The sequence below is a fragment of the Propithecus coquereli genome, unplaced genomic scaffold (assembly GCF_000956105.1).
Source record: "Propithecus coquereli isolate 6110/MARCELLA unplaced genomic scaffold, Pcoq_1.0 Scaffold494, whole genome shotgun sequence".
NCBI lineage: Eukaryota > Metazoa > Chordata > Mammalia > Primates > Indriidae > Propithecus > Propithecus coquereli.
Window position 1 is genome coordinate 592,441 of NW_012150774.1, and position 25,270 is coordinate 617,710.

The 25,270-nt window shown below is 33.1% G+C and overlaps 1 protein-coding gene across 1 annotated transcript in view; it reads right to left on the reverse strand.

The window, feature by feature from the left end:
- The window catches only part of LOC105819659 (CUB and sushi domain-containing protein 3), a gene marked incomplete at both ends in the record, with an annotated part of 761,280 nt that overhangs the window by 581,767 nt on the left and 154,243 nt on the right, over nucleotides 1–25,270 (reverse strand). The window contains one exon of the mRNA XM_012655960.1: nucleotides 16,022–16,125. Coding sequence (XP_012511414.1) covers nucleotides 16,022–16,125 — 104 coding nt within the window. The remainder of the gene's footprint in view (nucleotides 1–16,021; nucleotides 16,126–25,270) is intronic.

Below are 25,270 nucleotides of genomic sequence, written 5' to 3' on the forward strand. Positions count from 1 at the left end.
AATTTTTTAAATTTTTATTTCAGAATATTAAAGGGGTACAAATGTTTTGGTTACATGGATTGCTTTGTTACTGCTTCAGTCAAAGTTATAAGTGTGCCCATCATCCAGATAGTGTACATTGTACCTGTTAGTTATGATTTCACCTATTCTCTTCTCCCCCTCCCACCTACATAATTTTCGTTGAGTTTTAATCCATCTGTGGAAATGAGTGATGATCAATTAGTTCCAATTTAATAGTGAGTACATGTGGTGTTTGTTCTATCATTCTTGTAATATTTCACTTAGGAGGATGGTCTTCAGTTCCATCTAGATTGTTGCAAAAGGTATTAATTCTTTTTTTATGGCTGAGTAATATTACATGATATACATATACCATATTTTATTAATCCACTCATGAACCGATGGGCACTTGGGTTGATTCCACATCTTTGCAATTAGGTACTAATCTTTTGAGCTAGAGAGAAAGATGCAGGTTTACAGGCATGAGTGAGGACTCAAGCTCTGAGGTAGGACAGAAAGGAATGTAAAGCCATTATGAAATGGGCACGAGAGCTTAAGTCTACAGCGTATGCATCTGCTCAGCTACACCATGTCAAACATACCAACAACCTATCTCACAATGGATTGTAAAGGTTACTTTTCAGTGAAAATTTAATTATTTTTCTTTATTAAATCCTCTTATGTCCTTCTCAGTCCTGAATTGTCTTACCAACCTGAAACCTCTAGAATGGTAATTTTTAAAATCATAAAGAACAACTAACATATGCAAGCTAAATTGATCCCTTGCTTACTTGTTCTTCTATTTGCCTTGATTCTATAGTTCCCGAGTGTTAGTGTAAGGTTATATATAAATCTAAAAAAAATAATAAAATAATTTAAATAATAAATTTCCTATTTCAGTTTTTCCTACATTTGTAAAGAAGATTCACTAGGATGACAGAGATTTTATTTTTGACCATATATCCCCCAATACTTGGTGAAGAGGTTGGGATATGAATGGCAATGCCTGAATTCAGTAGGCAAGCTGAAGGTCATTTGGCCCCACAGCAGTCATATAAAAGATTCTGAATTATAAAATGTCTCCTTTCTAGTGCTCTGCTCTTTCGGAAAAGGAGTATAGCAGAGAATGGCAGTCTCACATTGTGTTGGATAAATACCCTGAGCTGAAACCAACCAATTCATTACTTTGGACCCTAGCAATAATGGCACTTAATTATTTTGAGCTGTAGAACAAATAAAAATAGCTTACAAAAAGCATAAGCAATGGACATGTGTCTAGCAATACCCTTCGTTAAAGCCCCTATTAGAAGCAATAAAACCAGCTATAAAAAAATTAGAAAGACAAGGGATAGTTTAAAAAGGATATTCACCCTGCAATACTGTCATACTTCTAGTAAGGAAGGAAGGTAAATTTGATAAAGATGGTTGACCTTTGTACAAGATCTTAAAGAAAGAAAGAAATTAACTGTTCCATTAACACCTGTAGTTCCTAATACTAGAACTTTTATAATTTTGGTACCATGGCCTGCAAAGTTTTTCTCCAATATATCTATGTTCTGCTCTTTTTTTTTGTTCCTCTAGTGAACAAGTCTAAATTCCTGTTGGCTTTTACTTGGAAAGGAATCCAGTATTTATGGTAAAGGATTCCTCAATGGTTTCTGGACTGTCCTACTATTTTGATAATCATTTACAGGAAAATTTAGATAAATTTGTCTCAGTAGGGGAATTTGTAAGTTTGCAATATGTAGATGGCTGTTGGTAGGCTCAGAAGCTAAGAAGCAATGAAAAACTGATACTTTGGATTTATTACAACTGCCCCCTTCACAAATTCATAAGGTTTCAATAGACAAATTGCAATATTGCCAAATTGAGATAAAATATTTAGGGTATCTGTTGATCCTGAAGGCCTCATGTAGAAGTCAATCCATTTTATTGCAGATAAAATGTCCTACTACAAAAAATAATTTAGACAATTTTGGAGACTAGCAAGATATTATAGACAATAGATTCCACTTTTGTAGAGTGGACAAAAACTCTGATGGAACAATTGACTGATAATTCTTCAAATCCTTTCATTTGGTGGGTAGAAGTTGTTCAAATTAAAACTGGATATATTTTCAGCATTGGGGATTTCAAAAGGAAAAGCCTTTTCACTTGTTTTGTCATGAAAATAAAGATGTACTTTTGGAATTTTAGCTGAAGAGTTGGAATTAGGTCACACATCAATAACAAATTTCTCAGTTCTTTTGTAGGCAGTGGCACTGTGGATGACAGAATGAGGTAGGAGCAGCAGACATGTTTAAAAAGGCTCAAGGTCTTACCTTGAGTCACTTATTGGCATGTCCTACATACTGTAACAGCTACGTTACAAGTACAAAAGATCCAGATTTGCAGGTGTGCCATTAGACTGGTTAAGAACAAGCATCAATCCTGATATTGTGCCTGGGAGATGCAATATCCTACTTCGTGTTAGTTTTCTACCAGATCCTGATCAAATAGATGATCATGATTGTATTACAATAGTAATAGAAGAAGACACTAGGCTCAGGCCTTATTTATCTTATATTCTTGGTCATAATGCCAATTTAATAATGTTTACTGGTGGATCATGTACTTAGGATAAAAATGATCAATTTAAGCTTTGTATGCTATGAGACTTATAACATTTTGAAGCTTATATTTTGTCTAAAATTAAGCTGGTGCAAGCAGTGCTGTTAATAACAGCCAGTAGAGCTGCAATTCTTGATAGATGGGCAGATAGATGGCAGATAGAAAGCTGGATAGATAAGTAAATAAATATTATAGAAAGAAAATGCATTTTTCATATCTATCATATAACAGAGGAAATTTGGAAAAATAGATACTTTTCAACTTTTAGGGTATGTAAAATATCTCATGGAAAACTGATAGCTGATTTGTTAAATGCTGTATAATGGTCCCCTCACATCAGTAATCCATTGTACAGCTCACACAGGACATACTGACAAAATTTTTAAAGGCAATGATTTTGCTGACAGAACTGCAAAAGCTGCTTTTAAAACCTGACAGATTTCAAACTTGGAAGCTTTACTTTCAATACAAGAAACATTTGTTAATTTTCAAATATATGCTTCACAAAAGGAAATTTACAAATTAATTGAAAAGGGTGTTAAAAATTTGACTGAAATATGGAAATCATCTTATAAAATAATTCCTATACTACACTTATTTGCTTGATTAAGAATGTTGTATGATCAACATATTCATCCAAGTGAAACAAAGATTTTAAAGACACTAGATTATTACTATGCCTATCTAAAAGATGAAATTATTCAAAACATTTTAAAGAGATGAGCTATTTGTCAACAAAATTTTTTACAGGCTACTTCTGTGGCAGTTTTAACTTGGTGGCAGTTGGATTTCATAGAATTAACTTCTACAGACAGTAAGAGATTTTGTCTAGTTATGGTGTATATAATGTTTGGATGGCCTGAAGTCTTTCTCCCTCTTCAAATGCCAATGCTCAGGCAGTGGTAAAGTCTCTCTCAATACCCATTATTTTCAATTTTGGGATACTAAGGCAAAGGCATAATGAATCAGGAAGAGGAAGTCATTTTATTTCCACTGTCATCAGTAATTATGTAATTATTTATAGATTCCTATAAGATGAATGTAACTCTTTGCTGAGGTGTAGCAATATACTAGATTAAAATGGCCTTGAACTTTCCTGCTAGTCTCGTCAAAAATTAGAATGACCTTTGCAAGCAAGCATGGTATATTTCCATTCGAACTAGTATTTGCCAGGCCTATGTATTTTAGTCATAGACCATGTCCTGTGCCCGATGTAACTGAATGTTCTCGATAACCAAGTTTAATACTTCAAAAGTCTTCCCTCTTCCTTAGAATCCCTGAGACATAAAGTCATAAGCACCTGGAAGGACCTGCCAGATGAACTCTGACACCCCTATTGACCAGGAGATTCGATTTATCTAAAAGTGTTCCAGAGGAAAGATGGTCTGTTCTTAGTTAAAGGGATCCTTTCAAATGCTGCTGATCATTCATATGGCTATCAAAGTGAAAGAAAATCCCAGACAGATCCATCTTTGCCATGTGCAGCCAGTACCCTGGAAGGATTAGTGGTTCCCCAAAATGACTTGGAATTTAATTTTTCTAGAGTTACTGATGTTGGCACTGAACTCAACTGAAAGAAAGACTCTAGTGAGCTTATTATTCTCATAACATTAATGGTGATTATTGTATTTTCTATTTGCAAAAAAATATTGGTAAAATGGAATAATTATTGAAGGTCTCAGATTATCTTGTAAACGTATTAATAATACTATTTATGAGTTTGATGAGAACTCAGAAGATTTGGGGGCTTCCTAGAAAAACTCTTAGGTTAAAAATTTAAATGATTAGAATCTGAGCTTAAGGTACTCCTTAGGCTTGGTTTTAGTAAGATTTCATAAGGATCTACAAAATAATATTCAACTAGTTAATCATATAAAAGTATAAGCAATATAAATATTACAACAGTTTGAAAATTAATGTATCATGAAGGAGAATTTTTGTTCATAGCTAATTAAGAATCCGCTTTAACCATTCACCATTGGTATGATATATTTGAAGGTTATTCCTCCAAGGCTAATAATGTACTAAATTTTTTAATTCATCCTATTGTATTTCTGATAATTGCTTTATTCTATATTTTTTACTATGTATTTGTTGTACATTTACATGATTGCAAAGTCCCAGAGAAAAGTAGAAACAGCAATAGAAATAATCAGAAAATTGTAGTGTTATTATAAAATAGTAACAACAAGAAAAAATTGCGAGTGTGTAAATAGAAATCTTAAAAAAAAAGTGTAAAAACTTCCCTGGTACCATAAAGGTAAGAGAACTCCCCATGACCCCACTACTCTTTAGCATTTCCATTAGAAAATTTGAAGTTGCAAATGGTTTCTTTTTTTTCTCTCAGATATGTATAATTGTTTCGAAAGCTCAATAAACTTCTTACCAGTTTTACATCCCAGGAAAGTTTTTCTTGGAGATTTGGAGCCATCTTTTTGAAATATAAACATCAAGAAAGACAGTGTCCTGTGTCCCGGTTTCACTGAGAGTTAAATCCTAGGCACTTGGCTTGATTATGTGACTTCCTCCTTGTTATAAAGATAGGAGTTTGTTTTTTTCTTTGATAAGGACAACCAATATGTGTGCAATGGATTATATATGCTTGGCAATATAAAAGGGTGAGATATATTTTTCTTTTTTGCAATCTCCTTAACAGATTTTCTATGATACACATCACAGTCTGGTTTAATCCTTATTCAATAGAAAAATTGTTTCATTCTTTTCTATATTTTGTGGAGAGAATTCACTGGGTTGGGAGTTAATTTTATTTTAGATTATAGTTTCCAAACACTGGAAAGATATTTCATTTAGAACCCTGGTCTTTGCATGTAACCTCAACAGCTAATTCCTGTCAGCAACCCTTCAAACATTGGTTTAGACTCAAACAGTAAGATCTACTTGTTTTGGACAACTTTGTACCCAGCCCTCATCTGTGACAGTACAGGATATTTTGGGCTACACACCTAGGAGTATTAGATCATTCTCATAAGACTCTCAAATGATTCTTCAAATTCTTTTAATATTTGAAGATATTTTTAATACAACTTTTTAAACTTATTGTGAATTTAAAAATAATACTTCATTAATACACGTTTACTTACAAGCTCAGTAACCTCAGTGTTCCTACTGCATTCTACTCTTTCTACTTAGTCCTTCCATGCTAGAAAAAAAGAGTTAAAGCACTAAATCAGTGCACTCAAAAATCTTCCTTAAGTACTGAACTAGAATAAGAAATAAAGGACAGAATTCTATGAAATTTCTGTTAGGCTTAATGCTTGATTTTCTTTATAATCAGTTAAAGAATATGGGTGTACCCATTTGAGATGACAACTGCAGTCCTATATTCCAACATAATTTTTGTATTATATAAATTCGTAACTTTTGCTTTTAATGGAAATGCATTTAATACTCTTTCTTCTAATACAATGTTATCAAATTATGCATAAACTCATTTTGGAGTACACACAATTCACTAAGGATGACAATGATAAGAAAAAATTAGATTAAAAACAACAACCCTGAAACATCATAGCAGAGTTCAGAATGTGAATGAACATATTGGAAGAATAATACATAATTTTAAAATCAAAATATATAAAGTACTAGGGAATGACAGAACTACATAAATCCTACCTCATTTAGCTAAGTAGTCAATAATTGTGGCTTTAATTTCTTTATGGATATGGGCTTTGGAAGTTTTAAGTTATTGGCTAATTCAAAAGTATAATGTGTTGAGAAGGTTTGTCATGGTTCCCATTACCTTTACAAACAGATTTCTGTATAAAGATTTATTTTTAGGAAATTGAATTTGGAAGCTATAATTTCAGCATGCACATCTTTGTCTTCACCTATGCATACTTTGTTGTATATATTCAGCACACTAACCAGATCTTGCTTACAATACTTAGTATTTGTGGGAGGAAATCTATCTTATTTATATACTCTTTCTTTCTATTCTTCTACAACCAGTTTTTAAATATCTTCCATAATACAAATGTGCCTAGAAAAGAAAAAGACAACTAAATTTTTTAAGCTTATTTAATGCATACAAAAATACACACATATATAAAATGAACCAAAATAAAACAGAAGTAAATCCTTGTTTTCAGTGAAATCATCAGTGTTTTTACAATAGACAGATGTAGCAATAATCACAATGAAGAAATAATGAAGAATCATAAAGAGTAAACTATTCTTTATATTTAATAATTTGTTGTCAATAATCAAAATGTCACAGAGATTATTTTTATATTTTGGCCTAAATTAATTCCGATTTCCAAGAACATATATTTATTATTTCCCAATAGCAAGTCATTTGCATTACTGCCTGTCAAATCTTGTCCACATGATGAAAGTGGAGTGAGTTTGATTGTTTTTCCTAGATGTGTTACCAGTAAGTGCTGAAATCCCCAGGTAGGCCTACAGAGCTATACGGTTCAGGGCATGTCCATGCTAATGTTTGCAAAGATACCCTTTATCCTAATAGACCTCAGCAGGTGTGTCTTGGTACAGAATAATTTTTTTTCTCCCACTATAATTCCTGTTAACGTCTAACAGTGTTAACATAAGGCTTTGTGTTAGATATTTTGGGATATCCAAGACGAGTAGAAGATGGTCCCTGCCTTCAAGGTATGAGTGTGTATATGTGTGTGTGTGTGTGTCTGTGTGTGTGTGTGTGTGTGTGTGAGCACACATGTGTGTATGGTGAAGGGGGAAAGGGAAGGGTGCAAAATAGAGAAAAAGGCAGTAAGAAGAGATTTCTTTTTTCTTGATTTAATAACTCTAACATAAGGAGCAAAGGATGTTTTCTGACTAGTCAATTCTCCAAGCCCTTTTATTCTGTGCCCATTAATCTCTAAAAATATCACCCTGTTGCTGCATCTAGTACATTACCGTCTCTCATTAGCTCATGGTGTTTGTTGGCATTTATTGAAGTCAAAAGCAAAGTGTGGAAAGGTATAATTCCCTGGATATAGGAGAGTTTGTTCAAGGCAAATATCACGATTATTACTATTATACCAAAAAGAATGTTTGAAAAAATTCTTTCAAAATCATAGATTTTGAAAAAGTAAATTGTTGCATACTTAACAAAAAAAAGTAATTCCTTTGACAAAGTAGTATGTTAAAATATAGGGCTCAATTACCTGAGAGCAAGTATAGAGATCTATTTATACAACTAATGAAAACAGCTATCTTCTCCATAAAACTAGTATAGTAATATTATTCATTAAAATAGTATTAAAATAAATAAAATATTTATTTAAAAATTATATTAACCCAGAAGTAAGTGTGTGCAGATATATTTAAAATAAAAAGAGAAATAGTCAGGGAAGAGTGTTGTCAGCCTATACTAATATATACCTACCTAAAAATGAGATTTTGCATTTTACTAATTTTTCCAGGAGAAATGAGAATTTCAAAGTCATAGAATTGAAAGCATGTTTGGATATCCAGATCAAATTTGTCACCTTCTTCAAGATGTTTGTTCAAAAATGTCATCCAACATCAGTATATACTTACAAAATTTCCAGGGGTACCTTAAAAATAACAGACAATTTTGATCTTTTATTTTACATGTTTTCAGATAATTTTTATAGTGTTATTATGAATTTAATAGTAAAACATACAACAGAAAAGGGAAAAAAGGGAAACAGTATCATATGCTTCATAGAATGCATTTCTAATCCTCTCAGTCTGCTGCTATACAGTTGAGAAGGGTGGACTAACAATCATCTCCCCCATGAGAGCTGGAATGATCTTGATGCTAGTAACTGTACTACCATCACTGTTAGATCTCTTAAAAAAAAATCACATCTACTTTCTCTATTAGATGAATTTATACATAAGTGTGAAAATAGAACATGGGAAACGATCTGTGAAAAGTTGAAGTTCTTTTGGCACCCTTTAAAAGATTGTGATTATTGAAATCCATTATCTGAATTATCGATTAGTCAAGTTCATATTCTGATCTGTATTGACATTTTCCACTATATGACTATGAGGAAGTTGCCAGGAGTAAAAAATACTATTTCAAACTTGGAAAAAAAAAATTCCCTCTAAGTAATTACATCGGAGTGAAAGTGAGCATAGAGCCAGAGACAGAGAGAAACAAAACAACAACTCTCTGAATTGTGTTTTAAATTTCCATTATTTTAGGAACTTTCATCTGATAAAACTATGTGAAGAACTTAGCACTGTGTATGATGTCCAATTACAGTGCTATCTCTATTACTAAACGACTATTGTTCGTAACTTTGTCTTGAGTATTTCTTTAGCGTCAAAGCTTCAAGGTGAAGAAATGTAGAACCCTTCAATTATTTTTAAGTTACTGAATTATAAAAACTATATACTTTATGCTTCAAGAAAATAAATTTTTATAACAATTATTTTTTAAAATGCTTAATAATTAATTATGTTTTTGGAGGAGTATTTTAGCTGTTGAATATGTTATGACTTCATGGACTACTTTGTTGTGAAATAGAAGAAGTAATTTATTTAACCTTTTAGAACCTAAATATGGAAAGAAAATGAAAGGCAAAAATAACATATATTTCCAATCCTTAATTCAATACTTTAACCAAAATAGAAAATGTGAGAATGTCCCATAATTGTTAAATATATCTGAGAGTGATTTATCATATATTTATCAAATTAATTAGAACTTATAAAATTAAATATAGGCTGAAGCCATCTTCTTATAAAAGACTTTCAAATATTTTGATACGAGTTGGTTTGCTGTTAAATGCATTTCCCACTTTTGACTATGTTCTCTCACTTTCAACTATTTAATCTTTCTAAATGAATTGACTTGTAAAATAATTTTGTTGCCAAAAACTAACTCTCTAGCACATAAATCAAACTTAAGAAAAAACAAAAAGGAGTTCACAAATGAGTAAACATATTGCTAAATAAAATGTTTAAATAGAGATTACTTGTCTCTGTTAGAAAAACATTATTGAAAATAAATTTCCTTCAATTGGGTTTTATTTTTCTTACTCTTGTATATCTGAAAATTTTGTATTTATTTACAATTTTATAATATTAAGGGGGTACAAACATTTTTGTTACATGGATGTATAAGGTAACGTTTTGTTGGTGCATTTGGCGTACCCGTCACCAGAATAGTGTTCATTGTGCTGGAAAAGTAAGTTTTTATCCCTCATCCTCTCCCACTGTCCTCCCCTTATGGTTTCCAATATCTTTTACATCTTTGTGTCCTTGTGTGCCCATTATTTAGTTCCTAGTTATTAGTGAGTACATGTGGTGTTTGTCCATTCCTGACATACTTCACTTAGGATAATGGTCTTCAATTCCATCCAAGTTGCTGCAAAAGACATTATTTCATTACTTTTTATGGCTGAGTAGTACTCCATGGGGTGTGTGTGTGTGTGTGTGTGTGTATGTGTGTGTGTGTGTGTATAGACTCATAAATGGATGGGCACTTAGGTTGCTTCCACATCTTTGAAATTGTGGATTGTGTTGGGATAAATACTCAGGTGCAGGTCTCTTTTTTGGTAAAATGACTTCTTTTCCATAGGGTAGATAATTACTAGTAGGATTGCTGGATGGAATGGTAAGTCTACTTTTGTTTCTTTGAGGAATCTCCATACTGTTTTCCATAGAGGTTGCACTAATTTTCAGTCCCATCAATAGTATATAAGTATTCCTTTCTCTCTGCATCCACACCAGCAACTATTGTTTTTTGATTTTTTATTAATGACCATTATGATAGTGGTAAGGTAGTATCTCACTGTAGTTTCAGTTTGCATTTCCCTAATGATTAGTGATGTTGAGTATGTTTTCATATGTTTATTGGCCATTTGTCTTATCTTATTTTGAAAAACTTCTGTTCATATTTTTTGCCCACTTTTTTATGGGGTTGTTTTTTTCTTGCTGATTTGAGTTCTTTGTAGATTCTGGATGTTAGTCCCTTGTTGGATGTAGTTTGATAATATTTTCTCCCATTCTGTAGGTTGTCTATTCACTCTGTTGATTATTTCCTTTGCTGTGCAGAAGCTTTTTAATTTAATTAAGTTCACTTTATTTATTTTTTATTGCTGTATTTGCATTTGAGGTCTTAATCACAAATTTTTTGCTTAGGCTGATGTCTAGGAGAGTTTTTCCTGTGTTTTCTTCTAGAATTTTTATGGTTTCATGCCTTACACTTAAGTCTTTTATCAATCTTGAATTAATTGTTTTTATATGGCAAGATCTAGGGGTCCTATTATCATTCTTGCCCATATGGCTATCCAGTTTTCTCAGTACTATTTATTGAATAGGACTTATTCTTCCCAGTGTATGTTGCTGTCTGCTTTGTCAAAGATCAGCTCGTTGTAAAATAGTACAAAGAATCAACAAAACAAAAAGTTAGTTCTTGGAAAAAATAAACAAAATCAATAGACCACTAGCCAGATTAACCAGAAATAGAAAAGAAAGGACTCAAGTAAGTTCAATCAGAATTGAATAGGAACAATCGGGCTTTTAAAATATGTTCTTGAAAGTGTACCATGCCATGTAGGTAATGTTGTTTTGAAGGGGCAAGATGGGCCCCTTCTGTGAATCTTTTCCTATATTGGGCCCTGCTCTGATCTTTCGCTAGCCCAGCTCTTGCCCAGGGATGTGCCTGCCTGCTTGGGGCCTCTGCCTCTCCCCTGCCTCCCCGTTGAGATCCTAGACTAGTTTCTATCCCACAATGTGATAAGTACAGAAATTGGGAGTAAAATCGTAAAATTTCTAGAGCAATTTAGAAGAATAATTTGACATCTGGTAAATTTAATAATCAAAAAAAATGGGACTGTATTTATCTGTGTTTTTATACCATTTTTTCTAGGAATTTCATTTTTCTTTCACATTACCAAAATATCAATTCAGGAAGGATCAGAAATAAAAACTATTGGACTGCTTGTTTGAAGCACTGTTCTAGAACACACTTGGTATGCAGGACCTTGGAATTCCCTGCCACCTGGACCTGCATGGGCCTCTTTTCCAGGCCTATCTTCCAGGGCTGGAACACACAACCCACCTGTTCAACCCTAGGCTTAATGGAAGGCTGTTTGCAGGGGTGTGGCAGTGTGAATGTACAGGCTGGCATTTCTACATGTGTTGTGATGAATGGAGTCAGAGTTGAGAAGAGAGGGTGGCCAGCTGTCCACTGGGGCTGGGGGCTAGACTTTCTAATGCCTCCACATCCTAGCAAAAAAGTCATATATGCCTTAGGATTCTAAGTTTAAGCTTGTCCTTCCAGGTTGTTATAAAAGTGCATTTGTCAAGGTGGGAAGATGGAACTTAAGTATTTGACAGTTTGTAGATTGATTTATAAGTTTTAATATTTAGTTATTTGATATGTGAGTTTCTATTTGCATTCTGGCTCTGGGCCCTGCAAATGCCATGGGTGGGCCTGCAGTTAGAAAAGTTAAACTTATTAAGAAATATGCTTCAGATTTACTCCAATTTATATCTGCTTTGCTGGATGCAAAACCAGTAAATTCTGCTATCACAGAGTCTTACGAATTCAAAGGAACTTTTGATCTAATTCCAAGTCTGTAAAATCTCGGTTAGCTACTCAGACAGCTTCTATTTGAACACCTTTAGGAGATGGGCACAAGCTAAATTTGGTCATAGTCATCCTTACTCAAGTAAAAGAGATATATTTTCAAAGAAGTATAATTTTGTTTGTAGACAGAAAAGCAAGTTTCAGAAACGCATTCCCTGGTTATGGACAAAGGAATGTAGAACAAAATTAGGAATCATTTAGGTTTTTTAAAAAGATATATAACTCCTCAGAGTGAGGGAAATATAACAAGTGATGGAGCAGACAATCTGATAACAGTAATGTGAGAACACGAAAAATGTGACACTGTTTTCTTCCATTTTCTTAGCAGCAGAAAATAACTCGGTTTTAGTCAGTAAGATACAGCTTCCATTTGACTATTCATTTGTAATGTAAAGATACTTCCCATCAACATTCTTGTTCTTTTCCTGGTCTTATGTTGTTTACCTAAACTTGGCATCAACTTCTGCAAAAAATCAGTTGTAGGCCCATTTCTTTTAGTTAATTATCTGATGCTTCTAGCCTCAGCTACTGCTAGCTACCATTCATTTAATATAGAATTTTAAAAATTCATTTTAAAATATCCCTATTACTATTCTCCAATATAAAAGATAGCAGAGGCATCTTTTGCACTTGATGATGATAACTTTTAAAAAGATGACAAAACCACTAATAACAATTTTAGTAGATTTTTTGAGGTGATTGAGGTCAAATGAGAATGGGTACAAGACTCTATAAGAAACAGGTATGAAGAAAGTAAAGGATTGTAATATGCTTACACAGAGGTTCATTTAATAAGAATTCAGTTTTTAGATAATGAATGGCCATATTTAAAATAGATAAGGGTTTTCCTTTCACTATCTAAAAATTGTACAATAAAGACCATTGCCCTATCTCTTTTTATTTGGAGGGTTGTTTTTGTTTGTTTGTTTTATTTTGCTTTTGAGACTGGGTCTCACTGTCACCCAGGGTTGACTACAGAGGCACACACATAGCTCACTGTGACTGCAAACTCTTGGACTCAAGAGATCATCCCACCTCAGGATCCTGAGTAGGGGACTACAGGTGTACACCACCACACCCAGCAATTTTTTGTATTTTCTTTGTAGCAATGGGGTCTCACTCTGTTGCCCAGTCTAGTCTCAAACTTCTGGACTCAAGTGATCCTCCTGCCTTGGCCTCCAAAATGCTGGGATTATAGGCATTGGCCACTGTACCCTTGCTCTGAATTTTGCAAAATGCAGAATATATATAATTACAATAATGGTCTATATCTATGTGTGCTATTCTTATAGTCTAATGATTATTTAAATATATATATTTTTCTTTTTCTCTCCTAGGTCTCACACACTCTAACTAAGGGGCCAATTTACATCTATTGAATGAACAGTATAAAAGTTTATGGTTGCAGAATGAAGCTTTAATTTTTAATCCCCACTGGAGATGCAATGGAAACTTTGAATTTCATGGTGTAGGGACATCCATTTGATTACTTGGTATTCTTTTGAAAAGTAATATTTAATGGCCATTCTACGTCATTTATACAATAACTTTTTCTATAAAAACAGTATCAACTGGTATATCAGAATTCACAATTGTCTTCATAGGTTTCTAACATTCTAATAGCTTAAAATATATGGTTCAAACACATTATTATTATTATTTTTAATATCAGGGATTGTACAGGTCACTGCCTAATCCCAATAAATGTACTCTTTATATTTTACAAGTTCTAATAGTTTAGTATTTAAGACAATTTTGACATCTTACTTCTGTGTCTTATTGAATTACTATAAAGATATATGTCTTTACAATCTTTATAATTGTATGATACCAATTAGCTCAATGATCCTTTTTTAAAGCAATGGTGAAAGGAGGGCATAGCATCTATGACCTGGGATGTTAGGTATACAGATGATTTCTAATAATTGATCCAACACTGAGATACTAAGTTTTTGTTTTGTGGCAGATATACGAGAAAAGCATCTTAAGAAATATTTTTTGTTCAATTGACTAGCAAACCTCCCTTTTCCTGTCCATGTTTCGAAGAATCTAAACCTGAAATCCAATTCTCTCTCTTAAAAAGAATAAGGGGAAAATGTACTATCGAATACATGTTTTACAATCTTATTTCTAAAGTACATATGATGGGATCTATCCCAAATGTGTAAAAACTGAGGTCTCAAATGTGTAGGGATGAATCACCAAATATGCTACATATTATTAATGTCCAAGAAACTTCAACTTTTATAAAGTGTCAGATAAACAGACAAATGTTTATTTTGAAAATAATACAATAATTTAAGTCTAAAGCAATCCAAATTTTGTGTTATGTCAGATGCCACACACCTAAAAAGCTATAGGTCCAGGAACACAGAGCAAAGAATCTTAAAAGCACAAGTGCAAAATGATACAGGGATTAGTGGCCATGGAAAATCTATGCCTTCTGTAAAGGAGGCAGAAGATGGTTCCAGCCAACTTTTGCCATGTGATTATCCAGGCCAGTTTGTCAAAAGAAACCACAAATTCAGATTTTTATATATAATTTTTGGTTCTTTAAAATACTGTACCTGACAAACAACAAGAAAGGAACATGTTTAATGATCAGATTAGTTCTATGGTTGCCAATTTCCAATACAATTTTATGGTATAATGAAATTCAGGCTTTCAGCTATAAAACTATAAAGATATCTAGGAGGAACTATCGATTATTTCTGGAATATATCAGTTCGGTGTGGTGCTTTGCCTAACAGGCTCAACATGGTGACAAAAATGCTGATCATTTTTAGGAGAAGTGTTAAAAATGAAGCTACAAAAAATATGAGCGACATAACTGAACATGTAAAGCCTGTAAAGCATGGCCCTTTTGTCCATCACACCTTAGGAAGCACAAAAGAAGATGTATTAGCACAGAGATAGACAACCAAATTTTGTTGATCAATGATATCCATGCTGCAGAGAGAAGAGAAAGGTTGAAGTTGAAGTCATGAGTGCATGAAGATAAGTAAGAAGAGTAGTGCTTTTTGTTGGATTTTTTTTTTGTTTTATTTTCCTAGAAAGATAAGAACAAAAAGATACTAATCTTGAGGCATAAAATATACTATGTGTAACTATGAGGTTAACCCTCATCTTTTACAGGATTCTGGAATAATAGTACTAGGAGATCTTCTTGTAAAATTAAAAAAGAAATAAAAGGAAAGGAGAGAAGAGAAGGAAAAAAAGGAAAAGAAACGTCAATTTATACAGTAAGAAATACACACATGATAATGGCATTACCTCTAGGAGTCGTTTATGCCAAAATAGTTTTTTAAATATTTATATCAGTAGTTTTCAAACTTTGGCATGCATAAGGACCATGTGGTGAGTTCGTTAAAATGTAGATTGCTGGGTCCATATCCCAGAGATGCTAATTCAGTAATCAGGGTTTGGGGTCCCAGAAATCTACATTTTTAAAAGTGCACAAAGTATTTGCAATGCATTGGTGACATAAAAAGACCCTACTTTGAGAATATAAGGTTACATAAGAGCAAGTCCTCATCAGACAGCAAATCTACTGATACTTTGATCTAGGATTTCACATTCTATAGAACTGTAAGAAATAAATTTCTGTTTTTTATAAGCCATCCAGGTTATTTTATTTTGCCATAGTTTCCAAAACAGAACTAAGACAGACAAAGTGCTTTAAGCCTCATTGAAGAAGGACCAAACAAATAGATTATATGGAAGTTGATGATAATAACTAAGTTACCATGCTCTTTTCTGTAGTTGGTAGTGGGAGGAATCAATGTCAAAAATAATTTGAGAGCACAATTTCAAAAATATCTGATAGGCTAAGAAAAAAATGAAACATTGAGAACTTACACTTGAAGCACAGTCCTGGGGTCTCCAACTTCGCCCCCATCACCAATTGTCAAGGTATCATAGCCAATCTCCAGGTCAAATTCTTCAAAATTAATCTGAATAACCTAGCAATAAACAGAAACATACTCCTTAAATATGTTGCATTATGTAATAAAAATATGAAGAAAGCAATAGCAGAAAAACATTCAAAATGTCTAAATGCCCATCAGACTATCTATCTACCTATCCATATGAATTTCATAGCATGGCAGCGAGTCATGTCAGAATATTCCTAAAGTTCAATCATTATATTATCACATGGTTTTTCCTTGCTGTATTGTAGTTTCTGCATTAAGTTTTCAATGAAATGGCACGGCTTCTGTTTATAGAATATTTTTATTTGAAGCTTTTGAAGCATGATTAATGCAAATCTACTTTGAGAAGGTTTTATAAAAAGTACATGTAGGTGGAGAGTGGTTTTCAACACATTTGCATATACTTTTTATAAAGTTAACATGGAAAACCAGAGCAATGCTATTTCCATTAAGTAGTAAACCTTAAAAATGCTACAGCTAAATTTGAATCTAGATCACCAGATTTAATGGTATCAAGTTTATTTTTGTATATTCTTTGGTAAGAGAATCCCTCAAATATGTTAAAATGTGTCAGCAATACGGGGGGCGCAATACTTTGAGAGACACATTATACCATGATATATAATTCAGCATTATTTCTGACTAAAATACACTGATCTATTCATACATTGTTTATACACCTACAAAAAATTCAAATTTAGTTAAATGCAACTCTTAAATTAGGGGTTTAATATAACTAAGAATCAGCAGAAAGACTACACAAATACAGTCCTATATATAGTCATATTTTGTGCAAAAAAATAATTTATAATAAAGCGTTATTCATTACCTGATAAAGAAAATGAATGCCTGGGGTTACCAATATTGCTAGAGAATAAATGAAGATCTCTCTTTAGTAATACCCATAACTATATATCTCATATATATATATATATATATATATACTTTATTATTAAAAATTATTTAAAAATTGTTTTATATCCTAGCATTCTGGAGCTACATAACAAAAATAAATTTTCGCTATACTTATTTCTCATTTTTTTAATGTTTCTATATTAGCATTGACTAAAGCAATTGTTTTGGCCAAATTTAAATATAGCATGTGTAAAAAAATTGAATTACATATTTCACATGGTCATAATATTTTTAAAAAATGTTTCTTTGTTCTACTTAGAATTAAATATAACTACTTTCAATTAATAATTACCTGTCAATAAGAATTTACATTGTTTCCTATTTTCTTTTTCTTTTTTTATTGCTTTTATAAGCAGCATGGATATGAGCAATATATATATATATATATATATATATATATATATATATTTTTTTAGTTGTCCAGATAATTTCTTTCTATTTTAGTAGAGACGGGGGTCTCACTCTTGCTCAGGCTGGTTTCGAACTCCTGACCTTGAGCGATCCACCCGCCTTGGCCTCCCAGAGAGCTAGGATATGAGCAATATTAAACACATTCTGGTTCACATTTTCAGGTATAACTGTAGTTGATATACTTGCTAGGTAATAAAGCAAATATTCATTTCATAATATAGTGTCATATGCTTTTCCAAAATTGTTCTACCAATTCAAATGTTCACAGTTTTGTACATTAGATTTCTTTATTTCTACCAATCTAATGGGTGTAAAAGTGATTCCTTTTGCATTTTCTTCATTACTAATTGAGTTGCATGTCTTTTTATTGTTTTTTACATCAGAATCAAATATTTATTTATTTATTCATTCATATATTTATTTATTTTTGTTTCAGCATATTACGGAGGTACAAATGTTTAGGTCACATATATTGCTTTTGCCCCACCCAAGTCAGAGATTCAAGTGTGTCCATCCCCCAAATGGTGTGTACCACACCCATTAGGTGTGAATATACCCATTGCCCCCCCATCTGCTCAACACCCAATGAATGTTACTACTATATGTGCACATAAGTGTAGCTCAATTAATATCAATTTGATGGTGAGTACATGTGGTGCTTGTTTTTCCATCCTTCTGATATTTTACTTAGTAGAATGGGCTCCAGCTCTATCCAAAATAATACAAGAGGCGCTAGATCATCACTGTTTCTCGTGGCTTAGCAGTATTCCGTGGTATACATATACCACATTTTATTAAGTCACTCATGTATTGATGGGCACTTGGGTTGTTTCCACATCTTTGCAATTGTGAATTGTGCTACTATAAACATTCTAGTGCAGATGTCTTTTTTATAGAACGTCTTTTTTTCATTTGAATAGATACCCAGTAATGAGATTGCTGGATCAAATGGTAGTTCTACTTTTAGCCCTTTGAGGTACTCCATATTACTTTCCACAGAGGCTGTACTAGTTTGTAGTCCCACCAGCAGTGTATGAGTGTTCCTATTTTTTTATATGTTTATTTGTCATCTGTGCTTTTTTTCTGTGACACAACTATTTGTATTTTGGTAATTTTTCTCTTGAACTGTTTGTCTTCTTATTATTGATTATAAGAATTCTTTATATCATTGATTTCCAACATTTTTCCATTATAGCACACATTGAAAATATTAATAATATTTGTAAGACATAATGAGAGCAAACAGATGTGGTTTCTAGTAATGGGAGTTTTGTTTTGTTTTGCCCAGGACTACCCTGCCACACAGAGAGCTAAGATCAGTATCTTTGTACTACCTGTAGCTCACTCATAATACACCATTGGGCCTGGGTAACTATTTGAGATCAGCTTTATATATTTTGAATATTAATCCATTACATTATATGTGTTGCAATAGTTTGAAGTTTATAGCTCTTTTCTTAAATTTTCTTTGTTAGATCATATGATAAGAAGAAATTATTAATTTTACCGGAGTAGAACTTGCTAGTCTATTGTTTTATGAGTAGCATTTTTTCATTGTCCATGATTCAAGATCATAAAGATATTTTCTTCAAAACTTTTCTATTTTGTGAATTGACTTTTATAGATACTATGAAGTATATATGTGTGGTGGGAACAATTATAAAATGGCCTACAAGATTCCAATCTCCTGGAATAAATAACTTATATTATTCTCTCCCCTTGAGTGTAAGCAAGATCTGTGAATATGATGGGATATCAATCCCATGATTAGGTTATAGTATATGGAAAAGGTGAAGCACTGTTACAGATGCAATTAAGATCTCTGATCAGTTGACTTTAAGTTAATCAAAAGGGAGATTACTCTTGGTGGGCCTGACTAACTCATGGAATCCTTTTAAAAGAAGATCTAGAAATGAGAGAAAAACAATCAAAAGAGACACTCTCGGGTTGGCCTTGAAGATACATTCCTCCATGCTGTAGAGAGGCAGATATAGCAAGGAACAGTGGGTGGCCTTTAGGAGCAGAGGGGCTCCATCCTACAACCACAGAAATTTTTCCAGCAACAAATGAGTTTGGAAGAGGTTTTACAGTCTCAAATGAAATCACATCTCTTGCTGGCCAAAACATTTATTTCACCCTGGTAAGACCTTGTAAAGAAGATCCATGTAATCCATGCCTGGACTCCTTTCCTGTGAAAACTGTGAGATAATAATACTATGTTGTTTCATGCTGCTAATATTTGGTAATTTGTTATACAGCAATATATCCCCTTCGTATTTTCCCTCCAATATGAACAGTCAATTGTCTCAGTACTTTTCATTGAGTACGTAGTCCTTCTTTCCTCAGTGACCTGCATGGCAAACTCTGTTATATATCAAGATTCTATTATACATATGGTTAGGGAGTTCTAGGTTCTGTTCTCTTGGTTAGTTTGTGTGTATCTGAACTACTGCAAATTAGCTTAACCATTATTGCTGTAAAATAAGACTTTATCTTATAAGTCAGATATTTCACTCACTCCATCCTCTTATTCTTTGGGAACATTTTGATTACTCTTGGACAATTTATGTTTCGTATATAAGCTTGTAAAATTCTTCAAATAATCAATATTGTTAAAATGTCCATACTACCTAAAGTGATCTACAGAATTAATGCAATCCCTATCAAAATACCACCACTATTCTTTACAGATTTAGAAAAAATAATTCCACGCTTTGTCTGGAACCAGCCAAAACAATCTTAAGCAAAAGGAACAAATTGGGAGGCATCAGTTTGCCAGACTTCAAACTTTACTACAAGGCTATAGTAACCAAAACAGCATGGTACTGGCACAAGAACAGAGATATAGACCTTTGGAATAGGATGGAGATCCCGCATATAAAATCATCCTGATATTGTCATCTAATTTTTGACAAAGCAGACAAAAGTATACATTGGGGAAAAGAATCTCTATTCAGTAAATTGTGCTGGGAAAACTGGATATCCACATGTAGAAGATTGAAACTGGATCCCTACCTCTCACCTCTCACAAAAATTAACTCACACTGGATAACAGACTTAAACTTAAGGCACAAAACCTTAAGAATTCTGGAAGAAAATGTTGGGAAGACTCATTTAGACATCATCCTAGGTAAAGAATTTTTGAAGAAGACCCCCAAAGCAATCATAGCAGCAACAAAAATAAACAAATGGGACCTGATCAAATTAAAAAGCTTCTGCACAGCCAAGCAAATTATCATTAGAGTGAATAGACAACCTATAGAATGGGAGAAAATATTTACTTTCTACACAGCCGATACAGGGCTGATAACAAGAATTTATACAGAACTTAAGAAAATTAACAAGAAAAAATCAAACAACCCCATCAATAAATGGGCAAAGGACATGAACAGAAACTTTTCAAAAGAAGACAGACTAATGGCCAGAAAAGATATAAAAAAGTGCTCAACATAAAGGGAGGGAAGGGCATGCCTTTAACCCGCATTTGGGTGAGGTAAAGACATAAAGTGTAACTATAATGTTTGTACCCTCAAAAAAAAAAAAGTGCTCAACATCTCTAATCATTAGGGAAATGCAAATCAAAACTACAATGAGATATCACCTAACTCCAGTGAGAATGGCCTCTATCAAAAAGTCCCAAAATAACAAATGCTGGCATGGATGTGGAGAGATTGGAACACTCTTACACTGCTAGTGGTACTGCAAATTAGTACAGCCGCTGTGGAAAGTAATTTGAAGATACCTCAAAGAGCTAAAAATAAAAGTACCATTTGATCCAGCAATCCCACTAGTAGGTATCTATTCAAAGAAAAATAAGACATTCTATAATAAAGACATCTGCACTAGAATGTTTATAGTAGCACAATTCACAATTGCACAGATGTGGAAACAACCCAAGTGCCCTTCAATCCATGAGTGGATTAATAAAATGTGGCATATGTATACCATGAAATACTACTCAACTACAAAAAGCAACGGTGATCTAGCACCTCTTATATTATCCTGGATAGAGATTGAGCCCATCCTCCAAAGTGAGGTATCACAAGGAGGGAAAAACATGCACTGCATGTACTTGCCATCAAACTGGTATGAACTGACCAACACTAAGATGCTCACATGGTAGTAACACTCAATGGGTGCCGGTCGTGGATGGAGGTGTAAACCTACAACTCATGGAAGAGGAATGCATTGTACAGGGGAGAGACATGCTTGTAGCCCTGGTTTGGGTGGTGCAAATGCATTACATGTAACCAAAATGTCTGTACCCCCATAATATCCTGAATAAATAAAAACAAAAACATACACATAGATCAATGGAACACAAATTCACACATTTACAGCAAACTCAGTTTCTACAAAAGTGCCAAGAACCACATTGAGAAAAGGACAGTCTCTTCAAATAATGGTGCTGGGAAAACTAGTTATCCATATGCAAAAGAACAAAATTGAGCCCCTTTCTCTCACCATATTCAAAAATCAAATAAAAACCAGATTAAAATCCTAAATGTAAGTCCTGAAACTATGAAACTACTAGAAGTAAATATTGGAGAAACACTTCAGGACATTGGTTTGGGCAATTATTTTTTGGATAAGATCTGAAAAGCATAGGTGACAAAACAAAAATAGACAAATGGAATTGTATCAAGTTAAGAAGTTTCTGCACAACAAAGAAAACAATCAACAGAGTGAATAGACCACCTATATTTGTAAACTGTCTATCCTATAAGGCATTAACAACCAGAATATATAAGGAATGTAAATGAATAAATAGCAAAAAACAAACAATCTGATTACAAATGTGCAAAGGTTTTGGATAGACATTTTTCAAAAGAAGACATACAAAAGAGTAATGAGTATATGAAAAAATGTTCAACATCAAAACCATAAAGAGATTTCATCTTACCCCAGTTAAAAGGGCTATTATCAAAAAGACAAAAAAATAACAGTTGCTGGGAATGATGCAGAGAAAGGGGAAAACTAGTACACTGTTGGTAGAAATGCAAATTAGTACAGCCATTATGAAAAACAATACCTACTCAGGTCAAAAGAGCAGTAGTCATTGTGCAAAAATATTTTAAGGCAGTGATCCTCTACCTTTTTGTCACCAGGGACTGGTTTTATGGAAGAAAATTTTCCTACAGACTGGGGAGGGGAATAGTTTGGGGATGATTCAAGGGCATTACATATATTGTGCAGGCAAACCTCTCTGCTAATGATAATCTGTATTTGCCGCTGCTCCCCAGTGCTAGCCTCACTGCCTCAGGTCCACCTCAGATCATCAGGCATTAGATTCCCATAAGGAGTGAGCAACCTAGACCCCTCATGTGGGCAGTTCACAGTAGGGTTCATGCTCCTACTGAATCTAATGCCACTGCTGATCTGATAGGAGGTGGAGTTTATGTGGTGATGTGAAAGACGGGGAGGGGCTGTAGATACAAATGAAGCTTAGCTATGCTCACTTCCTGCTGTGCAGCCAGGTTCCTAACAGGCCATGAACTGGTACCAGTCTGCTGCTTGAGGGTTAGGGATCACAGTTTTTAGGTGACTGACAATCATGCAGCCACCTGGGGCCAAAAATTACGATAAATACAATGAACATGTAGAGCCAGGAAGAAATACAAAGGAGAGAGTTTCTTAGGGAAATTAGGACATTTCAAAGCTCTCCTGTATACAGTGGAATGTATAAAGACAAATGCATATTCAGGATGTTACATGTGCTCAGAAAAGACCTGAGAAGACCCTAAACTTTCACTACTGGCTGATCTCTTGGCTCAGTGCAAGCTCAAATGAAGGCTAAGTGTTAAATGATCTGGCTAAGTGTTAAAGGATATACCCAGTTCTGACCTAATCGTAAAAAATGGGGAGAGGTGTTGCTTTTTTTTCTTTTTTTCTTTTGTTTTTATTTTTGTTTTTTAAGTTCTTTGAGTTCGAGGAAATCTTAGTCAAAACACTGGAAGAACACAAGATAAGCCTCCACCAACCAAGAGCAACAAATTCTGGGGCAGAAAGAGAACCTCATTACCAGAGTTACTACATTATATTATTCAAATGTCTGGTTTTCAACAGGAAAAAAACCCACAAAGCATACAAAGGAAAAGAAAAGTGTGGCATCTTCAAATGAACTAAATAAATTGACAGAAACTATCCTAAAGTAGCCCGGACAATGGCTACTGGACAATGTTTTTAGTATTGCATTTTTAGCTTTTTACTGATATGTAATAATAGTACATATTTATGGGGTACAAGTAATATTTTGATACATGCTTAAAATGAGTAATGATCAAATCAGAGTAACTAGTGTATCAATCACATCGAACATTATTTTTTGTGTTGGGAACATTCTAAATCTTCTCTTCTAACTATTTTGAACTATACAATAAATTATTAATTATAGTCACCAGACTGTGCTATTGAACACTAGAGCTTATTCCTTCTATCTAACTTCATTTTTGCATCCATTACCCAAACTCCTTTCATCCCCTTCTTTTTCACCCTTCCCATCCCCTGGAAATCATCATGCTACTCTCTACCTCCAGGAGATCAACATTTTCTTTCATTTTCTCCATATCTTTATTTGGAAATTATATTCGCCATTTCTATTTTTTTTTTCTGTTTACTTGAAATATTTTTTTATGAAAATTAATAAAGTCAGTGATGTGATATGTTTTGTAGCATTTTGTTCTAATATCTTAAACATATACAAGAAATATCTATTGTTTTATTTATGTGCTTACTGATATCTTTACTCAATTTTTTTATAATATTGCAAATATTGGGGTTCATGTTCTTTTTATTTTTCCATCTTTCCCTTCCTACGTTCTTTGTTTCTTCCTTTCTGCCTCCTTTTCTTCCTTCTTTTCTTTCCTATTTAAGAAACAACCTATAGAATTTTCTTTACTATAGATCTATTGTTAATAAACTTCTTTTCATTTTTGCAAAACTGTCTTTTTTTTAGTTTTGGTGGCTAGTTTTGTCAATTACACAATTTTGGGTTAATAGTTATTTTATTCAAATTTTTTGTAGATATTTTTCTATTGTCACCTGACTTTCAATGATGCTATATTGTAAATCCCACTATGAGATTAGTTAACATTTGTTTGCAGATGATTTCTCTTTTCTCTTTGGCTGCTTTAAGATTTTCTCTTTTTCTTTGATTTTCTGTTCACTATGAAATGTCTAGGTGTACGTATATTCTGCTTGGTATAAATTGTCCTTTCTATGCCTCTAGATTCCTGTTCTTCATCAATTCTGGAAAATCAGTTATTATCTCCTTAAATAATGTTCCTTCTCCATTCTCTCTCTTTTATCACTCTGGGACTCCAAATCAATATAAATTAGATCTCCTAATTTGATCTTCTGTCTCTTAACTGTTAATAATTTTCCACTTCCTTATTTCTTTATCTTTCCAATTTCATAATTTCTTGAGATCTATCTTTGGTTCATTAATTCTTTCTTTATTGACATATCCATTGATTTTCTTAAATTTCAAATTATTATATTTTTATTTTAAAAAGTTCTATTTTATACTTTTTAAACTATGATTAGTTATTTTGGATACTCTCTTATTTATCAGTCTTTAAAATTTCATTTTTTATTTAAATACCTTGCATGTTTTGGTATTTATTTCTTTTATTTTTTCTCTATTTTTTATCGTATGTATTTGAGATATACAGCACGACCCCACATAGCAAAAACAATTCTAGGCAATAAAAACAAAATGGGAGGCATCAATTTACCAGACTTCAAAGTCTATTACAAAGTTGTAATATTAAAATCAGCTTGGTACTGGCACAAAAACAGAGCCATTGACCAGTGGAACAGAACTGAGAACCCAGATATAAAACCATCC